General features: G+C 38.1%; 1 protein-coding gene across 10 annotated transcripts in view; it reads right to left on the bottom strand.

Moving 5' to 3' along the window:
• blnk (B cell linker) overlaps positions 1 to 14,441 on the bottom strand; it is a 158,850-nt gene that overhangs the window by 14,867 nt on the left and 129,542 nt on the right. For 7 of the 10 annotated variants that reach the window (XM_008116752.3, XM_008116748.3, XM_008116750.3 and 4 more), the window contains 9 exons: positions 14,209 to 14,365; positions 12,297 to 12,454; positions 8,738 to 8,819; positions 6,365 to 6,460; positions 2,027 to 2,052; positions 1,495 to 1,520; positions 835 to 918; positions 623 to 662; positions 249 to 282 (listed from right to left, as the gene is read on the bottom strand). In XM_008116752.3, the coding sequence (XP_008114959.2) occupies positions 249 to 282; positions 623 to 662; positions 835 to 918; positions 1,495 to 1,520; positions 2,027 to 2,052; positions 6,365 to 6,460; positions 8,738 to 8,819; positions 12,297 to 12,454; positions 14,209 to 14,365 (703 nt within the window). The remainder of the gene's footprint in view (positions 1 to 248; positions 283 to 622; positions 663 to 834; positions 919 to 1,494; positions 1,521 to 2,026; positions 2,053 to 6,364; positions 6,461 to 8,737; positions 8,820 to 12,296; positions 12,455 to 14,208; positions 14,366 to 14,441) is intronic. The other 3 variants (XM_008116754.3, XM_008116753.3, XM_016995903.2) reach the window with 3 other exon arrangements.

The following is a 14,441-nucleotide window of genomic DNA, read 5'->3' as shown; positions in this document are numbered from 1 at the left end:
ATAATAAATGTACCATATATTCTTGAGTATAAGCTGACCCAAATATAAGCCAACCAGGACCCTCACCTGAGTATAAGCTGAGGGGGGCTATTTCAGTCTTAAAAATGGGCGGAAAAACTAGGCTTATACTCAAGTATATACAGTATATTCAGTATTATAGATAAAATGGAGCAATGGAAATTGATTTTGGTGCCTCCAGTTGCCATGCAAGAAGTTCATCTGAGGGCTTACATGCAAAATGTACTTACTTTCATCATTCTGTATTCTCAGGCCATCTGGTTCCTAGAATCAAAACACATTTGTCAGATTAGAGCTGATACGGTCCATCCAATGCAATTTTCTGAATCCAAATAACTCCAGGAATAGGCCTAAAATCCAAGACACCAAGACACATTTTTGTTTTCCTGTGTAATGTGTGAATAATCAAGTTTAGCCTGCGAATATGGAGGGATGGTTGTAAATATTATAAATGAACAAATTGTTAAAGGCTTTGAGTGACATTATTTTGAAGAAAGGTGGGATATAAATCTATCCCCCCCCCAACCCCAAAGTAGCCTTTCTGTTCCAGCAGCTAAAGCAATAAGTATGTTTTAAACCCAGATAGGCAAGAGAAGTAACTTACTTTTGATGGGGGACGCTGTCTTGGAATCGGCAAAACATTTCTGGAAAGAATTTTTAAAAAATGTTTCAGTCTTAACTTTTTTCCTAATTAAAATTGCAATCTCTATTTTGTTCTTTAATAGTATTACACAGCTCATGCTCAATATGAGACATGTTTGGTGACATACTTGTTATTTAATAGAGTAGATTTTAAGCAAAATATCAAGAACTAACCTGTCTGGTTTAATGGATTCCCTAGCTCCATTGTGTTCTTCAGTTTGTCTCTGGACAGGCTTTGGAGGAAGTGGCTTTGAAATTCTGGAAGGGGGGGGGAGAAGAGTATTAACAGGGTTTCCCTTTGGAAAGGATCAAAGTGACTGTTTTGTGCAAGAGCTTGAAAAGGTTACTTTTCTGGATTGCAAGAGAAAGATACATGAATATTAAGTAATTCTGGAAATGACATATGTTAGCCATAATATTGGCCTCAATGACCATACCTGCGCAGATAGAGGACCAATAGGTAACTCACAGAGATGTGAGTCCCTTCAGGGAGATAGGGCAGAATAGAAATAAATAAATAAATAAATAATGTTACTTTTAATTATTGAGCGGAAAGCACAGGGAGTGCTTTCTGGGTTTTAACCTGCCACTTTTGGACTCTTGCTTGCTGAGGTGTTCCTGCGAGTATCTCTGTACATTTTAGGAATCTGTTTCTTGTAGTTTGGTGAGGCATCAGTACTCTTTAGCAGAGCAGGTGAAAGAAAGACTTCGTAAAACCAGAATCCCCAAAATTCTACAGCATTGAGCCATGGCACTTAAAGTGGTGCCAAACTGCATTAATTCTATAGTGTAGGGCGCCCTTACTCAGATACTATTACAGCTGAGAGCCATTACCTGGTTAATGGAGGTGATGACGTTTCCTGTTGAAAAAATGAGCCACTCATTAGCATTCACAAACGATAAAAACATTTAAAAACAGTCTTAGGCTGGATCTACCATATAATCCAGTTTCTGAATCCAGATTATCTGCTTTGAACTGGATTATATGAGTCTACACTGCCATATAATCCAGTTTCTGAATCCAGATTATCTGCTTTGAACTGGATTATATGAGTCTACACTGCCATATAATCCAGTTCAAAGCAGATAATCTGGATTCAGATACTAGATTATATGATAGTGTAGATGGGACCTTAGAAGGGGCAGAGTTGAGTCTTAGAATGGGCATGGGCATCATGTTTGCTGCTTGGCTCTTAGCGCTTGATATTGTGCTAGAGCCAATCAAAGGTCTTTTTTCTGCGCATCCCTTATCTGAAATTCAGAAATCCAAAATACTCCAAAACCTGTGTAAAATAGGGTTTCTCCTGTGTAGGCAGAAATGTGTATCTCTGAATCTTTTTAAAAAATGTGTATATAGAGCTCTTACCTCTTCTTCGGGAACTTCATAGACATCTGAAACAAGAAACAGCCAGATAATATGAATTTAGAAACCGAAGCAAAATTAAAATATGCACATGGAAAACAAATGTAGGGATGGCACAAAGGAGACTTGACTGCATCCTGCTTGGAACACTGGAAGGCACTTTATCGCTTCTCAGTCTTGATGTGTTCACTCACACTTGACTGAACTGGTCCACTTTTATAATTCAGACTACTGACCTATAAACCTCTATGGTCCATTCTACATTGCCATATAAAATCCAGATTATCTGCTTTGAACTGGGTTATATGTGTAGACTCATATAATCCAGTTCAAAGCAGATAATGTGGATTATCTGCTTTGATAATCTGGATTATATGGCAGTGTAGAAGGGGCCAGAATGGTTTGGATCTAGGCTATTGGAAGTATAGTTGGCACTCTGTATCCATGGATTCCACTTAAAAATACTACCCCCAATCCAAAATGTAAACGTTTTATATAAAGGGCATTATTTTACCATACCATCATAAATAATGGGATTTGAGCATCCATGAATTTTGGTATCCATATGGGGTTTCTGCCAACCTAGCAGTTTGAAAACATGCAAATGTGAGTAGATCAATAGGTACCACTCCGGCAGGAAGGTAACGGCGCTCCATGCAGTCATGCCGGCCACATGACCTTGGAGATGTCTATGGACAACACTGGCTTTTCGGCTTAGAAATGGAGATGAGCACCAACCCCCAGAGTCGGTCACGACTGGACTTAACGTCAGGGGAAACCTTTACCTTTACCTTTTATATGGGGAGGCTAATTTAATTAATTTACAACACCATAAAAATCATCCAGCAGCCTGAGGAAAGAAATGAGGAAGTATCCATCAAGGACTTGGTATCACAGTGGATGATGAAGCAGCAGCTCCCCCTGTGGCCGGAATCGAGCATACCCCCATGAAGTCAGAAGCTGGAATGTTAAATAGCCTCTGTGTCTCTGTCTGTGTGTGTCGTATGTCTAATGGCATTTAACGTTTGCCAGTATATGTACATTGTAGTCCGCCCCGAGTCCCCTTCGGGGTGAGAAGGGTGGAATATAAATACTATAAATAATAATAACATAATAAAATAAATGGCAAAAACTTACTACTGGCTATTGGGACATGGATGTGCTGGAGAGCAATGTAAATACTGACAGCCAAGGTCATGTAGGAGGCTAATAGGAACAGCCATGTATAACCTAGGAACAGCACCCCATTGTTCCATGCCACAAGTACACAATCAAATCTGTCTGGACAGATGGCCAGGCAGCCAGGCTCTAAAAAGTGTCAATAATGACAAGATTCTGTTCCTGGCTTGAAAGTGTGTGCTCCTGTTTCACTGTGCATTGCTGACTTGGGCAGAAGTGGTCCTACTCCATTAGGTTTGTTTGTGTGGCAGATACTTCATGAAACGTCTGGAGGTCACAGCTTTTCTGGCCAGGATAAAGAACAGAACTTTTGCAATGATCCGATATCCATATATCCACAACCTGGGGCTTAAAAAAAAAGCTGCCAAGGTTTCCGATGGAAGTCCTGTGGCGGCCACCTTGGGAGCCTCTAAATCTTGGAACAAAGCAGCAAGTCTGGACAACGGAGGCAGGAAACCCAGGACTAAAAGGTCTGCATGTGAACCTCTTCTGAAGTCCTGGGATTTTTTGCCCCTGTTTAAAACCTGTGATTTAGTGCTGTCTGGAAGCGCCCTCAGTTGTGGAATTCCCTTTTACAAATTTTTTTCCTTGATTCCTCACTAATCAATTTTCTACTGGCAGACTAAAACTTTTCTAAACAACAGATAGGCTTTTGACTATTAACTGGTTGGAGTCGAAGGGCCTTTTATTTATTTTTAATATCATTTTAAAAATAACATCTGCATAAAATAAACATGGAATAAAACATATAACCAAAACTATCGAGAAACTGCAAAAACTAGACACAAAATACTATGAAACACGGTTTTTGTTCCTGGGTTATAAATGTCATTTCCTAATTTGTTCTATAAAAAAATGGGAAAAGTCTGTTAAACTGCGTGACATCCTGCAACACATTGTGTGCTAATTTTTCAATGAATATCTCATAGAGTCTCAATCAATTCAACATAGTTTGTCACAGCCACAAAAATGAAGTTTCTGGAGTAGAACAACTACTTTCAAGGTTAAGTACTGCACAATGCACCTCTGTTTATGGCCATTGCATTCATGTTTGGCATAAGTAAAATTTGGTTATGTTTACGTTTTCAGGGCCTTAGTCACTTAAAAATTACAGACAGTACTTTAACTTGGACCTAAAAATAGACTGGAATGTAAAATAAACTCAGTTTTCAGCTGTGGCAAATGGCATTAAGTTAAAATACCATCTAGGATATGTGTATATGTATTATTGTCAGCGACCACTAGGGGGCGATGTTTTATTGGAGTAGCACAACATTATTATTAACTCCCTTGAAATCTGATGGATTACATGAACATATACTGCTGTGCATCTAATAAAAAGCACCTCATTTAAATGCTAATCCCCCCTGCATATGTTTAATGAACCTACAGTTAGCATTAAAGCCAATTTATGATTGAAAAATCAATCCCGGGGATGCAGTAAATGAAGTGCTCCATAAAGCTTGCTGTGATTCAAAGTGCTTGTATGAATGGTCTACCACCACAAAGGGCTTTCCCACAATTTCTCAAGAAGCAGATGTTGCATTTGAAGAGTTTTATAAGGTCTTTAAACTTCCCTTCCAAAGAGTTCTAGTGGCCCCTTCTACACTGCCATATAATCCAGAATATCAAAGCAGATAATCTACATTATGTGTTGTCGAAGGTTTCCATGGCCGGAATCACAGGGTTGTTGTATGTTTTCCGGGCTGTATGGCCATGTTCCAGAAGTATTATCTCCTGACATTTCACCTACATTTAAGGCAGGCATCCAACACAGCGCCCAAACACGAATCAAGGAACATGAAAGGCACTGCAGACTAATTCAACCAGAGAAGTCAGCCATAGCAGACCACTTGATGAACCAACCTGGACACAGTATATTATTTAAAAACACTGAAATGCTGGACCACTCTAACAACTATCATGACAGACTACACAGGGAAGCCATTGAAATCCACAAGCATGTGGACAATTTAAACAGAAAGGCGGAAACCATAAAAATGAACAAAATCTGGCTACCAGTATTAAAAAACTCTACAATCAGAACAGTAAATAAGGAACAACACTCTGAAAACAGAGGAATTCCAGACATGAGTCAATCAGGGGCAGCTGATGCCTTCGAACAAAGGATTACCCCAGGCAAAAAGAAGCCAGGACATGGTTTGCAAGGCTATTCAATGTTAATTAAGGTGATTAATTACAAAATTCACACTGGCCTTCAACAGACAAGAGTTCTTTTTCCCCACCCTGGACCTTCCACAAATATATAAACCTTCCTTGCTGAGTTTACCAATATACCTCATAACCTCTGAGGATGCCTGACATCAATATGGACGAAACGTCAGGAGAGAATGCTTCTGGAACATGGCCATTCAGCCTGGAAAACACACAACAACCCAATCTACATTATCTATTTTAAACTGGATTATATGAGTCTACACTGTCATATAATCCAGTTCAAAGCACATAATGTGGATTTTATATGGTGGTGTAGAAGGGGCCGGTGACTCGCCAAACTAAAACTGCTATAATCTCATTGCATTGAGCCATGACAGTTAAAGAGGTGTCAAACTGCATTAATTCTACAGTGCAGATATACCTTTGGAGGTCTCTCATTCATAGAGTAGCTTTAAGTAGAAACAGATTTGCTGACAGTTAGCAACAAAGGCCCCATCTACACTGTCATATGGCAGTGTAGACTCATATAATGTAGTTCAAACCAGTTCATCTGCATTCAGAAACTAGATTATATGGCAGTGAAGATCCAGCCAAAACAACCAAAACTTTGTTAATAGCTATTGAAGCAGGCCATCTCTTTAACAAGAAATGAGCAACTGCAAAACATAGCGAATGATGTTCTGAATATCCAGCACATTTGCATGAAAACACTCTATAGATACAACTTAGGTTGGATCTACACTGCTGTACAATGCAGTTTGAAATTGCATTATATAGCAGTATAGATCTTTTTTAACTTTTCCTCCCCCAATCCTAGAAGGTATTCAGGGAGCAACGTTCTTTCTGTCCCTAGGAGACCTCTATGTATTCTACGTCTATCTTAAGATCTTTTCTCTTATATTTTGTGTATCCTTAAGAAACATTTGAGCCATTGATTAATTCTGTGAATTTCCATAGTACTTTCATGATACAAATTTTTCATACCTAATGCAGAAGGAGACAAGGGCTTGGGAGGTAATATGGATGAACTGGGAGGATCAGGCTTTGATGTGGGCTTGATAGATCTGTTCACCACTGGGGCTTTACATAAAAAGAAAGAAAAAAAATAAATCGGTACACATACATGTCATGCTGAAATAAAAAAATATCATGAGACAGGAAACAGATTTTTCGGGTGGCAAATTATTCTACTATTTGCTCATACTATAAAAATTACTTTTTTATAGCATAAACCATGTGCTATGTCCTATCATTTGGAGCAACCTTTAAGTATGTTTTAAATTAGAGCTTTTCAAAAGTTAGTGTGTTGGATACAGTATGTAGATATGCCAGGCAAAACTAACAAGATAATCTGGGGCCCTTCCACACAGCCATATAACCCAGAATATCAAGGCAGAAAATCCCATAATATCTGCTTTGAACTGGGTTATCCAAGTCCATACTGATATATATTTCAGTTCAAGCAGATAATGTGGGATTTTATTCAACTGTGTGGAAGGGGCCCTGCTTTGGATTCAATTATATAGCAGTGTAGACTCATATAATCTAGTCCAAAGCAAATAATCTGGATCCAGAGACTGGATTATATGGCAGTGTAGATCCATCCTGAGTCTATATGAAATAAGCAATAAATCATATATTTTCAAAAATATAAATGAAAGGTTTTATGAGATAGATTGTGTCCCCATAAATTTTGTTATCACAGTTGATGTATGTGTCTGTATCTTTTATAATTCTATTCTATTTGATTTGTCATCGATCCACTCCTTTGGGCTTTATGCAAATCTACCATTTGCCATAATATACGATCCTGTGCTTTTCTTTTCCATTTCTAGCCAAATAGCTTAACCATTCGTTCATCCCATCGAGTTTGAGGTGTGCCCAATGACCGCTTGTGGTCTCTTGGTATCCAGTTTGTTAATCGCCATGTCCATCGGTTGTCTTTTGCTCATGCTATATGCCCTGCCCATCTTCTTTTTGCCTCATAGAGTTCATTGACCACATCGCTCTTTGCTGACTTTATCTCTTATTGTCATGTCACACATCTTTCTTTCCAGTGACTGCCAGTTTTTCCTCCTCTAACTTGCTTGCTGCCCATGTTTCAGATGCATATAACATTGTCGGTAGAACTGTAGTGTTGAAGATATCTGCTCTGATCTTCATTGGCAGTTTAGCATCTGTTAGCACTATCCGGTTTCAATTAAAAGCCTCCCAAGCTGCCTTGCGTCTTCTTGCCCATTCTCCATTTGCCAATTTATTCAACTGTACTTGTTGTCCAAGATTACATATTCAGTCGATTCCTCAGTTTCATCTCTGTTTATAATGATGCAGCCCTGGACACAATGCTAATTTTTAACCCATTTTGTTTTCTTCAAGTTCATTTCCAGTCCTACTGATTTTGAGAGTCGAGCTAGCTGCTGGAGATCATGTTATAAATCTTCCAGATTTTTAACAAAAAACACAATCGTCTGTGAAGAGGAGATGAGAAAGTTGTTCACCGTCAATTGAAATCCCGCTTTTAAAATTGATTTTTTAGAAGAGGCTTTCTAAAGTCACCGCAAACAGTTTTGAGGCTATTGTGTCTCCTTGACACACTCCTTTATTTATTCTGATGTGACACACTTCTGACAACAGTTTTATATCAATTGTGCACCCTTTATTTATGCTTTTTATGATGTTCACATACACTGGATTTACACCAGCTTGGTGCAGAGCATTAAGGATAGCATTGATCTCAATGGAGTCAAAGGCCTTTTGGTAATCAATGAAAGATCAAGTTCCGGTTTGTCTTGTTTTGTTGATCTTTTATAAGGGGTTGGTTTAACTTTCAGTTTGCTAGTAAAACTGAATTGCTGTGTTGAAAAATGATGCATGTTTAAAAAGTGTGTTACCAACATGACAGAGCTTTGCTTTAAGCACTCTTATATATGCCTTTGGTAAAAACAGACAAGTAAAGTGAGACGAAAGTCCTTTTGCACTACATAATCACAGCACTATGATTCCACTTTAACTTTCAACCTTTTGCAATCTTGGGATTTCTAACTCTTCCCCAAACTACAAACTCCAGGATTCCATAGGACGTTGCCATGGTGGTTAAAGTGGAATCATAGTGCTATAGTTATCTAGCATGAAATGAGCCTGGTTCAGAAAACTGCATGCCTGAAGAATATAGCATATAGAATATAGAATATTATGCTTTCCAAGGCATAATTGAGTGGTATGCACAGAACCCCAGAATACTATTTTAAAGAACCAGTAAGAATACTATACTGCCATATAATCCAGTTCATAGCAAATAATTTGAATTTTTATGGCAGTGTAGAAGGGGCCTTTGTATAAAACAATTTGAATAGTTACGTTTTACAGGCTGTGGTGGGCTTTCTTCTGTGGGTTCAATATAATTATCTTCCTCATCATCAACAGGTATAACGTAATCTGCCTGAGAGAACATAAAGAGATGCATTAATATAGCATGTGTATAATGCAGGATATACTCCAGCCACAATATTTTTCCTCTCCTCAGTGCAGAGCTTTAAGCATGACTTTAAAGTCCTCACTTGAACCAAGCAAGACTTAACTTTGCTTATATTGCAGCTGCATATGCCTCACTGGTGACAAACCCAATAGTTTGTGTCATTGCTGCATCTCTCTAGCCCAGTAAAGCAATTAATAAGCACTAAATAATAATCAACAAACAACCAATTACTATATCATTGAAAACATCAGTGCTGAGATCCTTAATTATAAATACAGTGATTATATTTTCCATCATCATCATCATCATCATCATCATCAAAAGAAAAAAACCGAAGGTAACATCCTGTGGTCAAGTGGATAAGTCATATAGTGTTTTTAGTAACCCAAAGGTTAAAACAACAGATTCGGAAATGACAAATAAAGGAACTAAAGAAGATGACCGAAGGCAAATTATGAGGCTGCAACTTGAGAAATTGATTCAGTCTGTGGATAGAGCTAATAAAAGATTGGATGGGCTGGATTATATCTTGAACGGGGTCAGAAAAGTTGATATCAAATTGGAATTTTTGGCTCACAAACGACCAAACAGACAAGATGCAAAGGGAGGTGATGAAGGCAGAGATAAAACACCGAATAGGAAAGGATCAACTACAACAACAACCTCCAACAAAAAGTTCAGAAAGAAAATATACCACCAAAACGATTGGACTGGCCACAAGGCTCCCACTTAAATTTCTTGAGGATGCTCAAAACTTGAGAAAAATGCAGATTTGTGGGATAAATTTTGAATGTGACACCAAGAATACAATTCTTCGAGATGCAGTTAAGATAGTCAAGTGGAAAACAAGATGGCAACTGGAGGAACCGGTAAAAATGGAGTACAATAAAAATATAACTTTGAAAGATTATGGATAGACGAGAAGAATGGGAACCTTACACGAAACCAATAAAGAATTAGAAGAACCTAGCTATAACAGGATTTGTTGATCAAAATATTAATATTGCGCTTTTATAAACATTATGTATTATCTATTATTTCTACATTTAAGAATTCTGGACAATAATTGGAACAACACTTCTTTATTAGATTTAGAATCTTTACATAGAAATACAAATTTTGTGGAATACATCTACTCTGCACCTAAGAGATTTTGAAATTTGATGATTTGACGCCTCTTAAATAGATTAGAAATGTATTAGCTTTGTGTAATGTTAAGGGGAGAAGAATGACAATCATGATGATATATAGCAAATTTTGTTTATACAATACTAACTTACTAACAGACTATCTTCAATTATTAGATTTCGTAGGTAATAATTAGAATTAGAAAAGGATATAAAAGAAATGATCTGACAAAAATAATCGAGATGAACTTTTACAGAAGACCAGAAAAGAACATATAAATACTGTAAATAAATACATGAATAAATAAATAAATAAAAGAAGAAAGAACAATAAGAGAAAATAGAAGAAAATATAAGAAGACATGACTATCAGATTTAAAACTAACTGATAATATCACCCCTCTCTTTGTTATAGAGGATATATATGACCTTTTAAATATTTGAAAGTAATGAAAATAAGTGTAATTGAAATAAGAATTAGATTTAAAAAACATAACTATATACATTGCCTTTTTTTGTACCTCCGCACCCCACCGCTGGCAAAATATTGGATATTGGTCAAGACTCAATTTACTAACAATAACTCCATTATCCCTATCTTCCCTCTTTCTTTATTTTATACCTTTCCTCCTTGTATGTGTGTGAAAAAGAAAGGAAATGTCATACACACAGTGTGTGTGTGTGTGTGTGTGTACACACACACACACACAAGCTTTGCCTGGCCACGCGTTGCTGTGGCTTATGGGAATCATTTGTTGGCCAGGTGGGATAGCAGTGAATAGCCTTGCAGCCTCAAAGCCTGGCCATTTTCTGGAGTAGCTGGAGTAGCACCCTCAATCAAAGAGAAGAGGTGAAGCCTGGCTACTTCCTTTGTAGGGGAATCATTGTTTGGCCAGATTGAATTGCACTGAATAGTCTTGCAGCTTAAAAGCCTGGCTGCTTTTCTACATAGGGCATCATTGCTAGGCCAGGTTGAATGGGACAGAGTAGCCTCGTGGCTTTAAAGCCTGGGGATTTTTCACCTAGGGGAAATCTTGGTTGGCCAGGTTGAACAGCACTGAATAGCCTTGCTGCTTGCAAGCCTGGCCGCTTTCTACCTTGCGGAATCGTTGGTTGGCCAGTTTGAATAGCAATGAATAGTCTCGGTGTGGCAGGTATGAATGCTGAAATTAGGCACCTTGATTAGCATTTAATGGCCTTGCAGCTCCAAAGCCTGGCTGTTTCCTGCCTGGGGGAAGTGTTCGCTGGCCCTGATTGTTTCCTTTCTGGAATTCCCAATTTCCCTGCTCTCAGAGTGTTGCTCTTTATTTACTGTCCTGGTTTTAGAGGTTATATTGTTCTGTATTATTATTATACCACAGTAATTATTTCATATTATATTGATAATCTTATATTATCTGCTTAGAAGTGGATTATATGAGACCCTTCTGCACAGCTGTATAAAATCCACACTAAAGTGGATTATATGGCAGTGTGGACTCAATATAATTCAGTTCAAAGCAGGTAATATAAGATTATAAATGGGTAATATAGCTGTGTGGAAGGACCTTGAATCTACACTGCCATATAATCCAGTTCAAATCAGATAATTTGTATTTTATAGGCAGTGTGGATCAGGCCTAAATGCACTCTGCCTCTTCCCTGAGTGCCATTTTGGCTGAGGGAGTTGCTAGGATATGAAGGGGGCGGGGCCTAAAGGCAGCGGGGGGGGGGGGGGGCTAAAGGCAGCAGAGCCTACCTTTCTAACTGGCAGTTAGGTGGAGAAAGGCTCTTCCTCATTCTCTGTAATTTGGACTATTTTTCTAGGTTTTTTATTGAAAGACATATTTTGGATAACTGTCTTTTGTGGTCAAATTTGGTGTGATTTGGTTCAGTGGTTTTGTTGTTTACTCCATAGTAAAACGAAAATTACATTTATATATATAGATATATATATATGAGAAAGAGAAAAAAAAACAGATAGGAGAGGCTTTGGCATTCATCTTTTGCCATTGATTTTGACATAATTTAACAGTAGCTTTTATTATCTCACTCTGCTCCTTATATTATAAATATATGAAGCTCTTTGCTAATGGTAAGCAGAACAGTTCTCAGAAACAGGCAAGGCCTTTCCAGTCCTGAATCCTGTGTGAGTGGAGAAAGAGAAACGTGATTAATTTACATCAGGTGAATGAGCCTCAGGAAATGAGAGCAGCCTATCCTCATTTCTTATGTGCACCATGTTTCATCATGCAAGTCAGACAATGTGTTTCTAAAGTTGACATGACTAGGCTTTGGACCTAATGAATAACCTGATGTATTTATTAACTGTTACCTCATCATCATTTAGCTTGGGTGGAAGTTTTGGCTTCAGAGCAGCAGATGGTGGCGGCAAAGAAGCCGCTTTCTTCACTGTTGATGAAGATTGGCTTGGCAGTGTAGGGAGTGGTTTAGCGATGGGCCAAGACTTCTGCTGGCTTGGTCGTTTATTGTCTATCAATGAGAAACAGGAGAAAAAAGAGAACGATCCTTAATTTTCAGAAGACTGTCTTCACCCCTTTCTATTATTTTTGGAAGCAGATTGTTTTCCTGTATGTGCCTATTGAAAATTTAAGTGGTATGTAGTTAAATGCACACTGCAATATCACAGAAGAAAAATGTGTTGCAACTATAATTCCCACTGAATTCAATTAAACATAATCCCAGCTAAAATGGCATAAGGCTTACAGCCTTATTCTCTTTCTAGAATTATATTGGTTTCATATGTGAGTCTGCTGTACAGGAATTGGAAGTGAAAGTGCATTGTGCTTCCCATTCCTTCATATCGCAATTTGTATTAAATTGCACAAGACTAGATATAAGTTTTTTGCAGGTGCCACATGTAAAGTGATGTCTGAGTGTGACGTATTTCAATGAACAACACTTCCTCTTGAAACATTCCCTAGTATTTGAGAAAAAATAGTAGCCTTAGAATTTTAGAAAGTGTCAAATACAATATGTAATCTTCTACATACACAGAGATATGTGTAAGCAGAGCTTTCCAAACTATATGTCGCACTGCAATGTGTAGGTGTGTCGCATGAATGCAATGAGAAACTTCTTGAGTCTGTGAAATAAACAATAAATCATATACAGTAGAGTCTCACTTATCCAACATAAACAGGCCTACAGAAGATTGGATAAGCGAAAATGTTGGATAATAAGGAGGGATTAAGGAAAAGCCTATTGAACGTCAAATTACATTATGATTTTTATAAATTAAGCACCAAAACATCACATTTTACAACAAATTGACAGAAAAAGCAGTTCAATACAGTAACGATATGTAGTAATTACTGTATTTACAAATTTAGCACCAAAACATCGCAATGTATTGAAAACATTGACTACAAAAGCATTGACTACTAAAAGGCAGACTGCATTGGATAATATAGAACGTTGGATAAGCGAAGGTTGGATAAGCGAGACTTTACTGTATTTCTAAAAATATAAAGGAAAGTTTTTCATGAGATATGTTGTGTCCTATATGTAAAGTAGGTAAAGGTTTCCCCCTGACATTAAGTCATTCCCGACTCTAGGGGTTGGTGCTCACCTCCATTTCTAAGCCGAAGAGCTGGCGTTGTCTGTAGACACCTCCATGGTCATGTGGCTGGCATGACTTCATAGAGCACTGTTATCTTTCTGCCAGAGCAGTACCTATTCATCTACTCACATTTGCATGTTTTTGAACTGCTAGGTTGGCAGAAGCTGGGGCTAACAGCGAGAACTCACCCCACTCCCTGGACTTGAACTGTCAACCTTTTGATCAGCAAGTTCAGCAGCTCAGCGGTTTAATCTCCTACGCCACCGGAGGACTGTGTCCCATACATTTCATATGTGGGTTAGTTTAACCTCCAGTTTGCTAGTGAAACCAAATTACTGTGTTGCAAAATTATGCGTGTCTAAAAAGATGTGTCACCAACATGAAATGTTTGGAAAGCTCTGACCTAAAGGGATCTTCTTCACACAGATTCCATCTATAGGCTGCTGCCATTATTTGAAAACTGGGTACTATGAGAAGTCATAAAAATCTGTCTGGGCAGATGATCAAAAAAGCACCACTGAAAGAATCAGGTATCCCGATTCTCTTTATGTAGGATCTATTTTTAATATAGCCATTTGGTATTTACTTCTGCTTCCTTTGGATACTATCTCAGTGATGAAGTTTAGCAGAGAAGCAAGCATGAAAAGTGAGACAGCATTATTACCTGCGTACTCTCCTCCAGAACAGGAGAAGGCTGCTGGAAGTTGTTTCTTTTCTTGCTCGCTTGGAGGTGGCTCATAGCTGTCATCGCAGTTCTCTTCAGAGGGAACCACGTACGTCTCAGAATCAGAGGGGTTATCAGGATTCTCATAGTCACTATCCTAGAAAAAAGATATGGCCCATTTTCTTAGCAGACTTTTTTTTTAAACAACACAACACACTTTGGGGTCAAAGTGA

This window comes from Anolis carolinensis, chromosome 3 (assembly GCF_035594765.1).
Source record: "Anolis carolinensis isolate JA03-04 chromosome 3, rAnoCar3.1.pri, whole genome shotgun sequence".
NCBI lineage: Eukaryota > Metazoa > Chordata > Lepidosauria > Squamata > Dactyloidae > Anolis > Anolis carolinensis.
This window is presented reverse-complemented; position numbering and strand designations above follow the sequence as displayed.